This window comes from Anser cygnoides, chromosome 4 (assembly GCF_040182565.1).
Source record: "Anser cygnoides isolate HZ-2024a breed goose chromosome 4, Taihu_goose_T2T_genome, whole genome shotgun sequence".
Taxonomy (NCBI): Eukaryota; Metazoa; Chordata; class Aves; order Anseriformes; family Anatidae; genus Anser; species Anser cygnoides.
Genome location: NC_089876.1, coordinates 17,741,340 through 17,754,885, shown reverse-complemented (window position 1 = coordinate 17,754,885; position 13,546 = coordinate 17,741,340). Strand labels below are relative to the sequence as shown.

The 13,546-nt window shown below is 37.4% G+C and overlaps 2 protein-coding genes across 14 annotated transcripts in view; one reads left to right on the top strand and one right to left on the bottom strand.

The window, feature by feature from the left end:
- PACRGL (parkin coregulated like) overlaps positions 1-13,546 on the bottom strand; it is an 80,519-nt gene that overhangs the window by 29,580 nt on the left and 37,393 nt on the right. The window contains exon 8 of one of the 4 annotated variants that reach the window (XR_001206925.3): positions 8,689-10,612. The exons of 1 other annotated variant lie outside the window; for it this stretch is intronic. Coding sequence is in view for 1 of the 3 variants with exons in the window: in XM_013180673.3 (XP_013036127.2) it covers positions 10,577-10,612 (36 nt within the window). In the remaining 2 variants the exon portion in view is untranslated. Of the gene's footprint in view, positions 1-8,688; positions 10,613-13,546 lie in introns of those variants that run through there. 2 more of the 4 variants (XM_013180662.3, XM_013180673.3) reach the window with 2 other exon arrangements.
- Positions 1-13,546, top strand: part of KCNIP4 (potassium voltage-gated channel interacting protein 4) — a 433,785-nt gene that overhangs the window by 397,117 nt on the left and 23,122 nt on the right. The gene's annotated exons all lie outside the window — the stretch shown is intronic.

Here is a 13,546-nt window from a genome sequence, read left to right as displayed (position 1 = left end):
TGACAGCCAAAACCTTTCAGTGTCCCTGGCTATCTGAGAGATTGCTTCTCAGCCTTTGATTAAAGCTTCCTCAAACACACCCTGGGAACAAAGTGGGGAGCAGCAGTAGGGAGGCTGTTGACTGTGGGAAACTGAACTTTCCCAGGAGCTGGAGACAGCAAAGTTCATCCTTACAGGAGAAAAAAATGAAGGCTGAATTCCTCTGCATTAAGAGTGAAATGTGTGTTCTGTGGGCGGTATATTTGAGCAATGAACATGCTCCATGACCAAGCTCCATATCTATCAACTGGAAACAACAGTAACCTCATGTCTGAAAAAAAACAACTGATCTAGGAAACACTCCATGTGGTATTTCTAATGGTGATTTACTTGCTCCATTTACCATCTCCAACATGCACTACCATTACTGTGGCCTCACAAAAAAACATGTGTCAAGACTAATTTTTATAAGTGAACCTGCAGTAGTTGGATATAACAATATTTGACCTTGGTCAGCTATTTACCAGCAGTTGTAGATATCAACAGGTACATGATTGTGCTTGAGATCATACTTATCAGCAGCAACCACTGAACCTAGGTGAACAGGAAATGTACTGTCCAGGCTACTGAGCTTTGGATCAATATGCAGCTTTTGCTTGTTTGGATCAATATGCAGCTTTGGACCTTATTGCAGCTTTTCAATATTTAAAGGGGGCTTATAAAAAAGATGGAAAGCAAATTTTTGCTCAGGCAGACAATGAGAGGACAAGGGGTAACAGTTTTAAACTAAAAGAGGGGAGATTTAGATTAGATGATAGGAGGAAATTCTTCACTCGGAAGGTGCTGAGGCACTAGAACAGGTTGCTCAGAGAAGCTGTGGATGCCCTCTCCCTGGAGGTATTCAAAACCAGATTGGATGAGGCCCTGGGCAATCTGGTCTAGTGTTTGGCGTCCTTGCCCATGGCAGGAGGGTTGGAACTAGATGAGCTTTAGGGTCCCTTCCAACCCAAGCCATTCTATGCCTCCATGATTCTATGAAATCCAGGTTCAATAACTAACTTCTGTATTATCCCATTGAACAATCCAGTTCACCTCACTTTTTTTTTTTCCCACCTCTTTCCAAAGTTTCTAGGGCAAAAGCTCTTAGTGTGTCTCCAGATCCAGAATAATGAGTCGTCAGTAAAAATCACAGCAAAGTGGGTGATTCATTACTGTTAATGAATTTTTAAACCAGCAATGCTTGTTACTTTCCTCCAGAACAAGACAGAAAAGGAGAGTGGCACAGCATAAAACAACAGAGATATTCGAGCAAACGCAAAATTAAATTCATCTTGACACCAAAGAGTAATGAAAGATTTGATTAGCTGCTTTTAACAACCCCTACAGATAGTTCTGGATACTTGTAACATTTAGCTCCTGAATTTATAATTTTATTCTTCTAGAATAAAAAACCTGCCTCTTTTAAAGTCAATGGCAAATCCTCATTGACTTTAATGGAATATGCCTAGATGTGATGAAGATCCTATTTTACTTTTTTTTAATTTCTACATGTGTTTTTCACTATAAGAATATCTTCTCAGGGACTCCAGGGCTGTAGAAAAGTGGCTGTTACGGTTTCATTCAGCTGATTTGTCCTTCACTGCTTTATCTGTCTGTGATGAAAAGAACACCACATTCTTTCAGTCTGTCAGACAACCATAATTTAGTGGTAATTGGCTCTAAAATCTTCCAGTCTAGTCCCAGAGGAAGATATGTCCATGAGGCAACACCCCCATGTAGTCTAATTCTATTTTATTTTTTACCAGTAGATAAACAAGTACCTGTCCCTGTTGCCCCTTGCTGGATAAAATATGATCCTTGTATTGGTTTCTTCAGAAAAATTTTTTCTTTCATGACAGACTACACATCAAGATATTGCCTCAGTTCAAGTGGGAGCATGCTGGGCTTCTTCAGAGTTCTCAGTTATTAAACAGAGGACCTGCAAACAAGATGCCTTCTGCATTCAGATTGCCTTGGAGCAGCAGCTTTTGGCAAACCTCAGGGCCCTCTATGAAGTTTTCCTCTGTCTCCCAGCTGAGATCTAATTAGGATCCTAACATTGAAACACATCTCTTTTCAATTAATGTAACGGTTTCACCACTAAACACACCATGAACTGGCTATAAGCTTATGCTCAGGGATCAATTATTTTTTCTTTCTTATCTTTAAGAAATATAGTTCTTCAGATTTGACTCTCATAATCGTCCCTCAGACTTGATCAAATAACAACACTGAATTTGATTTCCAAAAACTCCATTGCATTTCCAGTACTGTTGAAAAAATGAAATAAAGTCATACAGCATCTGCTCCACTGCACCAAAGATGTAGTACTATCCTTTGTAATGGAGCCCAAGCTGTAAAAGTCTTTTTTTTTTTTTTTTTTTTTTAAATTTTGTTCTGCAGAACAACTGCGGAAGCTGCAGCTATGGAACAGAGAAAAGTTTTATGTTTTTAAGTGCCTTAAACTTGGCAGGTTTTGCAAGAAGTTTTTACGCCAAACAATTTCATCCTCAATGAATCTCCTAAAGGACTGATACCACTATGAGAAATGAAATCTCTCTTAGGCCTACCCTGTATAACACATAACTCTTTTTCAGATGTGTCTGATTCTCCAGTTATCTTTTTCCTTTGTCTGTTCTAACTGGGACATCTTCAGCTTCTTTTATATTTTTCTAAGCTGTTCGTTTTCACAAAAATATCCCAGCAAATTTCCATCACCATTTATTTAGGTTTATCTCAGCATTCAATTCCAGTGATGTGACTTACTTGACAAATTTTAGAAAGGCTACCAAAAAAAAATATGTATCAAGTATCTAACTATGAGACAGTGGAGTCTTCAGAACAATCTAAAGGAGATTGATTTATGTAACTTAAGATTTTTTGCTGTGCTAAAAGATGTTATTAGTTTATATTTCTGACTAAACTTTAAATTGCATTCTGATGGTTTTCTCATGTCTTTTACTGAATTATAGAAACAACATCTCATCTGTAAGTAGCAATGCTACATCTTTCCCTGTCTTATGGAGCTGTTCATTCCTCCTTCTCAAAGGCGTTTAGATTCATGTCCCAAAGCCTTGCCATGAAGCCTACCCTGGTCTGTCCATGATTACCATGAACAGCACTACTCTACTAATCAGGTTTCTTCTCCGTACTTTGGGGATGACCTCTTTGGGTAACAGAATAAAGGAAATGTAGGTGTGGTGTGCAGCAGGTTGGACAAGTGCACGTGACATTTTGTGACATGGAACATATGGCAGACATTGAATGCCAAAAAGCCTCCAGGACAAGGTACAATGCCCTCACATTGTGAATTGGGAAGAAACATTTCTTTCTATGGATATAGGAAGAAATTTCCTACATATATAGGAAGGAATATATATAGGAATATATATATATTTCTTCCTTTATATGGATCTCAAACACAGAAGCTTCACATATTTCACTGCCCTTCAATAGTGTCTGATTTTCACCACTGTACTTGGTGAATCAGGTCTTATTTATGCCAACTTCAAGATCAGTTTTGTAAACATTTATGTAGGTAAGCAATTCTGTTCTTATGTTTGTAATGCTGAGGCTCTTCTGCAAGAAAGTGTTGGTAGCAGAGAAAGCAAAAACCTTTGTTAAAGGATAAATGTATTACTATATGTAATATAAATAATGAATACAATGTTTGATTTCCAGTTCCTAACCTACTCCCCCTTGACTTTCATGCTCTTTGCCGTTTCTGCAAGCTGACAGGATCCTGTAGGGGCTGAAATTCCTCAGAGGTTTTCATAATAGCTAGCACTAACCAAATATTGATCTGTCTGCCTTTACCACTGCATGTCTTTAAAAGAAAAAAAGAACTACCACTCTGAAAAATACTGAAATAATATGAGTTGGGAGCCAAATGTCTTGCATGCAGATGTGTCGCAGGAATGCAAAACCCAGTGTTCTTATTTCATGATTAAAACAGTGTCAGTACTTAGTATCAACCACTGACTCTAACAAAGAAACAACAACAAAAACAGAGTTTTAAACAAAATATAGTTCTAACCCCAACATACTGAGGTTGCTTCATAAATATTTTGTCCTAAATTCAGGCTTTCTCATTTTCAGTAATGATTATAAAATATTAGTAACGATGATAGATTGTGCTAGTCTGCCAACATGAGAGCATCAGACCCTTTAGCAGAAAGCTGTTTGTACAGATTCATCCTCCATGCATTTTCCAATTTCTAAGACTACAAGGAGCACCAACAAAAGCATCAACTGAGCTCCTAAATTCTATCTAAATTCTATTCTCTCTCTCTCATGTAAGAAACATAAAATAATGGCCTCCATGGTTTCAAAGTAGGGAAGTGGTCTATACTTAGACAACTGGTAGGGACTGGTGATGTTCTTCATCCCATTCAAGGATATTACTTGACAAGGTTTAAGGGAGTGCAACCTGGGCAACTAGCATTGGCTGGTAAGGGACTATTTCTCCTGCTCTCACCTGAGAACTCAGCTGATATGAAGGGACTTGATAAAACTTCTCACGAGAGTGAATGAAACGCAGTGCCAGGCTAAATACAGATTGTCCCAAGAGTGTAAGTACTTTGTCTTTGCCAAGTGTTTACAACAAACTGCACCACGCAGTATATGAAGCATGGGTTCTGCTACATTTAATTTAATTATAGCTCCTGCCTATGTGTGAAGTTGGGATTGTAAAATGCCCTCCTGTAGTGAGAAGCAAGGACAGAAACAGTAAGCACCTTTCAGATGCCAGGGACTCATCTATAAAGTTTTGGTGTGTCAGGCTTTGGGGTGAGCTTTTAAGTTCAAAGCTTTAGTTGTGTTGTTTACTGTTGTTTTACTGCCAGTGCTAATAATAGGAAACTAAAAATTACAGTGGGTAGCAGGCACCACTAAATAAAGAGCAGCACTGATTAAAAGCTCTGCTGGCATCTAGCCCACTGCATGGGAGAAGCAGCCAAAGCGTTGATTGTTATTTACAGTGTGAAGTCACACATGCTGGATGTGAGCCAGTTCCTCCTTTTCTGCTTGTTTTCCTCTGGAACCGCCATAGTAAGCAGGGGGTGGGGAGAGGCCTGTGTTTGTTAAAGTATACTTCAGAGGGCGCCTCAGACCCTCGTACATCTTTGCTGTGCCACTGGGAAGCATTATCATAATTCTTATGCAGATGGCTAAATTCAAACAAGAGGCATTGAGTCTTACCTGATGAAAACAGGTAAACGCAGTTCTTGAACACAGTTCTTACATGTATTTCATCAATGGATGTCAATGGAGACTGATCTGATCAGTCAGATCATATTGGATGCTCTCAAGTCCACTGGTTTCCATGAGTTGTAGGTTGTTGCTACTGAGCAACAAGCTTGCAGCATACGTGAAAGAAAAGGTAATTCAACACCCGTGATGATATCCCCATGAGCCATTAGCTAAATTCTACTGCACGTTAGACCAGGGAGGAAAAATCGAAAGGAAGGATATCCCTTCAGACCCAATAATCAGGGCACTCCATTTGGGAATGACTCCAGGATTCCAGCTCCTCCTGCAAAAACTGCTTATGCTTTATATCTGTAACCATAAATGGGCAAATTCACAGGAAGGATTTAGAGCAGGGATCACGACAAAAGACTGAGGTAACCATCCCTTACCATTTCACACACAAAAAACCACCCTTTTCTATTTCATCAACACATTTCAGCATTCATCGCTGTTTGTCCATGATATAGCATTTTTCTATACGGTTGCACTGAAGTTATTTTCAAAAATGTAAAACAAGAATTGTTTCAATAAAGGAAAGGAGCTGTGAAGGCACTTTTTTTTTTTTTTTTTTATAGCCTACATCTGAGAAAAATAAGATGAGAAATCTAATCAGAAAAAAAAAAGAAAAAAAAAAAAACTCAACCAAGAGCTAATTCAGTTTCAATAGGCAGGAGGTTAAATTAATAGCTGTCCTTTTCCTGATAACACAAAAAGTAGAAGTGATAATTGGAATTAAAAACACCAGTGGTTTTCAATGTAATTGAATAGAGCAGAAGTTACTCATTAGAGAAAATGAGTGAAAATCCATCACGCTAGAGATAGGTCATTACAAACATACTCATTCGTATATATAACATATCGTTGTACATACTGGGGATAATATTCCACAGATGAAAAGAATAATAATTCTGGCCTTAGAATTATTTTTTTTCATAAGAGTAATTTCACGAAGTGTAATAAAGAATGACTTGGGGGAAAAAAAAAAAAAAAACAGCCACAAAACACCTTGTGTTTTAGACTTGTAAAATTCCTATTTTCTGAGAATCTTCATCTGTATTACACATATTAACGTACCGGATCTTTCAGCACTCCTACAAAGCAGGAAAGGCTTCAATTAATCTTCATTTTACTCCAGGAAGCATTTGAGAACAAATATTATATGAAATTCCTTCAGCTATAATAGTGTTTTAACTACACTTTGTCCTACAATTTGTATGTGTTTTACTTTAAATAGACATAGTGCAATTAGGAAATAAGAATTATGCTTAGTTGGGAAAAAGTCCTTGAATTAGTCCATGTCTGGTATTTCTGGCATACCCAAACACACACTATCTTGACATTTTTTTGTTTATCAGTAATAATAATATTAATAATTCATTCATTAAAATAAATATAGTTTTAAAATGTTAGAACAGCTAGCAAAACATTTTAATTATTCAATGAAATATGAAAAGTGATTAGAGTAAATATTCTGAGTTGTTTAAAGAATTATTTTCTCTGAGAAAATTAACTGATGCTCTGTTTATGGGTAACTGGCATGAATAAGAAGACACCTATCTGTTGGCTTGAGTAGCTAGTAAGCCAGCTATTAAACCAGTGTAAGAGGATTTAAAACTACAGAGGGGACTCCCTTGTGTGGCAGAAGGAAGGAAACGACACTTTCTTATTTACACTGAGGGTCTTTTTTTGTCTTTAGTATGAGATACTATTTATACAACTTGGCAGTCTCAGCTGTATGGTTTCACCTGCATAGATCACCCCCAGAAAAACAAACAAACAAACAAAAAAACTATTTCCACCTGTGCGGTTGCCACAACCAATGAGGAAACCTCCAACACGTGTTCATTCTCTGCTACTAACCCTCTTGCTGTAGCCTACCTCTGCTCATCTCTCCCTTTCAAGCAAGCAGGTATACTGTCTTTGTTTGCTGTCCATGGCAATGACTTGGAAAGCAAAAAGCCTTTTCTGCTTTCGTATAGAAAAGCTTTTTCTACAATAATAGATAGTACTTAAACAGTTTTGTATGTAGGTTAGCAGCAAGTGCTGGAGTTCTGTGTTTCCTGGAGTATAATTGTCAGAAAAACACTTTTTTTTTTTTTTTTTTTTTTTTCCCCTTTGGTAGTTAACAGTATTTCCCTAAAGAACTTTTCAGAAGAAAGGCATCTGAGGTCTGGACTTGTTCCATCATACCATAGACCTGACCAGACCCTAAAATGATAGCTGTAAAAATAGAATAAAAACAATTCTCATCCTTTGTGAGGAATTTGAGATGTCATCCTGCCAGTCCTATCACCCCCAGTCCTTTGACCATCTGGGTTTTATAGTAGGGAAATAGCAAAGCTCAAGAGAAACTCAGGGGATGGGGGAAAAATATAATTGCCTGATCAAAAGAACCAAAGTAGGTATCTCTTCTACAGTCAGTGCAATTATCTCATACAGATGTTGATTTCCTAAAATCTTCCTCAAAGCTCCCATTTGATGTGGAAGTGTTGAATGATAAATCAATACAAAGGAAATTAGATGTCATTCATCTAATTTCATAAAGAGGAGCCAAAATACTGACAATACTGCACTTCAGAAGACTCTGGTTCAAAGAAGCTGTTTCAGAGAAATGATGCTCTATAATAGATTAGAAAGACAGGGTTTCTTTTAATCCATAGGAGAAGTAACCCCTTGAAATGTTACCTACCCTTAATGGACAATACTTTGCTTATAGTTCAATCTCCATGAATTTGTTTCTCCCTCTTAGAGGTATCTGACTGTGGCACGAAAACTGCTGCTCCCCTCACCCCACTTTATTTTTTTCTGTTACCGCTTCTTCTAGAAGTAATTAGAAGGAAAAAAAAAAGGCATAAATATGATTGTCTGAGATATTTTAAATCTGTATTAAAAAGAAAAGAAAAAGGTCTTCTGAACTATCTAACTATTCCCAGGTTAATTTTCACAGCCTTAATTTCCAGTGGTTTATTCAGCCACATTTCAAATATTTCAAGAGAGGTTTTCTCTGAAATTACTTTTTTTTTTTTTTTTGAGGCTGCTTCATAGGCTAGTGCATAACAACGCTTTTAAGCATATCTTTTGAGATATTTTTCAGACTGCACTTGCTTTTCCTTTAATGAAATCAAGCCCTTCTTTCCCCCAAAACCTCATTTTGTTTGTACCATCTGCTTTGAAGTCCTTCTAAAATCATCTCATTTATGTTAGATGCTGATGTTTTTCTTCCTGCTCTTGGTGTTTCTCCTATGGTGCCCAATAATGTGATCTGAACTCCAGTAATGCCTCCCAGCCTATTTGTCACAAAGATCACTTCTTCTATGTTTGGCCTGTTTACTGAAAAAAAATAGTATCAAAATTGAACCCTGTATTCTAAGAATACTTTCAGGACATAAAGTTAATCACACAAGCACTCATTTAAAAATAAATAGAAATTTATTCCTGGTAAATATGTAAATGATGAAATAGATTTATATTATTATAGATAAATTAGTTAAAAAATCACTTTTTTGTTTGTTTAAATGACAATAAATTAGAAACTTATTTTTTCACAGTACAGAATTTTAGGGGTGGTTGAAACTAACTTAGCCTGATTGGCATTAGATAAACAGATCTTTAAAGCTAAAGGTATTCCAAAGTAAAATCAGTACAGTACCAATGTATGGAATATGAATAATACATATTGAATTATATAAGCATATTAAATAAAACACATGGAAGAATTATATTTGTTAAGTGAAAAATATGAGGCCAGATTCCACAGCCTGAGAGAGAAGAGGCTGTTACCTCTCCATGTCTCCAGATCCAACCAACAGCAAGGCCGAAGAAGTACATGCCCATAGAGCATATGTGGACACCACAAATATACATATATATGTGGCTGGCCACACAGATCATGAGCAGACACCCAGAGCAGCCACACAAACACGGGCAGTACCAACAGCTTCATCCTGCTCCACACTCTGTCTGAGCAGGGAGCTCAGCTCATATATATAAGCACATACTTATGTACGCTGCAGCAGCTGGGCTCAGGCACTGCCATTGTGCTCCTTGTGCTCCTTCGTGGGTGTGCTTTTACAAACATAAGCTAACAAATTCAGCATACATCCAGGAGCAAGATGCTTATAAAATATAAACAATTTTGTTAAGTATAAATATAAACAAGTTTAGTCTAGTTTGCATTTGTGTGTCCTACTCTGCTTGAAGTACATTCAATTTCCTGCAGACATGACTAAATCATTTTATGTCATATCAGCTGGATGTTAGCTAAATTTCAAATAAGCAAGGAATAGTACAATTGTAAAAATCCAGTTCCTGCAGTAGCCCTAGAGAAATAAGCAGAAATAAGTGGACATTGAATTCTCTTCTTCCTGTGTCAGCAGGCTATGGGATTGCTTAGACTAACTTAATATATAAGCTTCTCCTAACTAACATCTACATGCATGTGCAGCTTCACTGCCATTAATTATTTGAAATTAAACACCTAACATAACACCTAGTCAAAATAAAAACCTATTTTCATTGGTAGCATGCATTCTTATTTAGACATTAAAGAAAACTATTCAAAGATGATAAGAGTAACTATTTTTTCTATATTGCATTTGCTTGCCAAATTAATATCAACCCTCTTTCATGGCCTACAACCACTGCAGCTACTGGGAGAGCACTGGGTTTTCCGGTTTGCCACAGGAATTGGCCGTAACAATGTAACATTCTGCTCTTGCTTGCATTCCCTCAGGCTGGCAATCCTGAATGCACCTGTTCTGTGGGTTTGTTGGTTTGCTTTGTTGTTATTTGGGGTTTGTTTGTTTTGTTTCCTTTTCCAGAAAAGGGTTCTCTCTCTGCATACTTTTCCTAGGTTATATTACAGAAACAGCACATGGCAAGTTTTGAAACAAAGTAGGAATACAGAATATTACACAAGATATTCTTTAATGCTTTTCACAGAATGTGTTTGTTCTTAAAAGGGAAATGGGATTTTTGTAGTTTGACCAAAAACTTGCATTTGATGCCTTCTCTTTTTGATTTTGCACTGTTATGTCTGATAAATGGGGTAATGTTTGGTGATAACACACTTAAAGTCTATGAAGGAGCTGATGAAAAGGAAGAGAACGTGAGCTGGAGATTGTGAGAAGTGGGGATTCAGAGGGGACTTGATAGACCTTCCATGAATCAGAGAATATGTGAAAGAGAGCTTGGCGCATCCTATTGCAAGGGTAAAGAGAAAAGAGGAACTGAGAGACAGCAAGCCAGGAAAAACTCTCCCTGTAGATTGGAGGGCGATGAATGCAGAAACTAACAGGGACAGGTTCCATCATTCGACAGGGCTGAATTGAATGGACAGCTGCATCTGGGGAAAAAAAAAAAAAATCAAAACAACTGTGGTCACCGTGTGCACCCTGTTTTGGAGGTAAACTGTGATATTACAATAATCAGCAGGCACTCAAAGGAGTCTTTTGAAATAAGCTGTAGTGTTTTGCAGCTGTAGGCAGGAAAATTAAACACCTCAGAAACTTTGACATTGAAATTACCATCTTGATGCCATTGTTGCTCTTTGGCTTTTATGTTGCTTCCAGTTTTTGTTTTTATTCTGAAACTTTAACTTCGTGCAGTAGAAGTTTACCACCCCTGCTCAGCCAATTATCCCATCTAAACATGAGATATATGCATTTCTAATGATCCAGCAGCTTAATCATTACAGCACTTAAATCTCATTAGTTATTTCAACAAACTCAAAAAACATTTTTTTAAAATGTGACACTGCTTGCTTGAGATAACTTTTTCTATTTTTCTTTGCTCCTTCCACCCTCACCCTTCTGCTTTGTAACCGCTCGCCCTTCTGGCTGTTGGGTATTCAGCTTTACTTTTCACATGGTCCCATTGCTACAGAGCTGTTACCTAAATAGCAGCAGTCAGGAGCGAGACCACTATTAACTGAAGTGAGTTGGCAAAATACATAGAGGCTATTGAGGGTTAGAGATTCAGATTAAGGTTTTGAAAGAGGCAGTTGGTAAGATTTATAAGGCTCATTCTTTTTGGATCTAGCCTCATATCTGTGCTACAAATACCTGTTTGGCTCAACTGCCGAAGCATAATACCTGATACACACAGCCATTCTAGCAAAAGTCTTTAATGTGGATGTAGTGTTAATAGCAATGTGTGTCAGGATGTGAAGAGGCCCTTCCAGAGTGAGATTTATCTGTTTTTTTTCTCTTAGTTCCAAGGCATAGTGAGACTATGTTAGATGTCTTTCACCAAAGTCCCTATCATTTCGATCCTTGGAGGCACTGTTTGTAACCTTAGTTCCTTATGTGTGCTACTTTTGGCACACTTTTTATGTCACAGGAGGAACACGACAGGAGTAATTTGTGCATTGAGTGTCAGTGGGCTTGTTCCAGATAATTTATATAGTACTAAATTCTCTAGTCAATGAATCTGCAGATCATTTGAGTTCTTTTGTGGTTAAACTTTTCATAAGCCTAGAAAAAACACTGTAAATTTCAGGTATAAATTTGCTGATATAACATATGAGCATAGCAACACTAAGAAAAATGTTTCTATTAGATATGACACTGACTAATGATTTGCTGATAATTTTACTGAGTAATTTTACCACATAGCTGTTGATGTCTTCCCATGGGAAGTCAAGTATACAACAATGGGCATTGGATAAACACCAAATAGATAGATTTTTTTTTTCCTGAATAAAACCAGGTGTTTAATCCAAAAGCAAAATTGTATGTCTAGGTGGGAGAAATTAATTTAGTATTGCAACTCATGTGAATTGTACAATTATCATATGGCTCAATTTTCTGCAGATATGAAAGACATAAGAAGGCCTATGCCTATGCTTCAATCACAACAAACAGAAAAATACAGCAAATTTAAATGAACTTCAGGGATGCAGCTTTGGAAGCAGAGAGTGCACACAAAAACTCTGCCAAGGCTGTTCAACAGCACAAATTCTCACTGAAATTAGGGGCTACCTCAAACATCACCACACTTCAGTGTACAAGAAGCGTGAAAAAGTTTGTCCTAACGTCCAGTTAGGACAACAAAACTCATAAAACTCAGACTGTGGCCACTGTTAAATTGTCTGCTCCTACCAGCTGTTTGGCTGTTTATCTGTTACTGCCTTTCAGGTAAGCTGCTACTAGCTCATAGCTCATCCCTTAGTGTTGACCTAGACTAAGCAAGCCCAGCTCTCTCAACTTCTTCTTATTGGCCACGTGCCCTCCATCCTGATAGCCTTTGTGACCTTCTGCTAAACCCTCTTCAGTTTCTCCACATCCCTGGGAGGGACCCGAGCCTGTGCTCCTTACTGTGCCAAGCAGAGACCCTAGCACCCTCAGCCTGCTGGCTATGGCTCATTGGTTGGTTTGTCTTATTTGCAGTAAGAATATTTTCCTTGGCTCATACTCAACTTGACATCCACTGTCACACTCAACTTGACATCCACTGTCACCCCACATCCTTTTTGGCAGGGTTGACATTCAGCCAGTCACTTCACAGCTTGCACCAGCACAAAGGAGTATTTCTTCCCAGATGTAAAGCACTGAGATTCAGGTTGAACTTCATGAGGTGAATATTTGCCTGGATTTCATTATTAATTTGACCTACATTATGTTATTGAATGAAGGCCATTTTTTAAATTTTCATGATGATTTGATCAATGTCCTACTATACTTGAATGCAAAATTCAGAACTGGCCTGAACTATGAAAAGCCACTGTGGGTTTGGGTTGTGGGGATTTTGCTAAAATTAGCTTTAAAGCATATGCATGTTATTTCAGAATTATATGATTTTCCATTATATTATGTACTCATGGTAAATTTAAATTTTCAGTCAGAATAGATATACATGCAAAAAAGAGAAAATATTGTTAGTCAGAGATAATTAAATCAATAGATGTGAATGTTTATCTGAAATGAGGCAGAACAAACACTGACAGCAGATAAAGCATGGGATGCAGAAGTTGACATGCAATAACCTATACATAAAATATATGTAAAATTGCCAAAGCTCCTAATACAGCTTCATCCATCATACATTGTTTATTTTGCAGACAAAACTCTGAGCCTTGTGTGTTTTTTTCTTTTGTTTTGTTGGGTTTTTTTTCCTTCATTCTTGTTGCTACACTTCTCTGTTTCTCCTTTTTTGTCTTTTTGGGTTTGCCTCTTGTCTAAAAAGGGTGTTGATTAGGTGGTAAAAATGAGTCCACCCGTTGCAGTATTCTTATAAATGCTTTTTTTTAAAAGACAGCTTAGACAGCATGAAGCCTGTA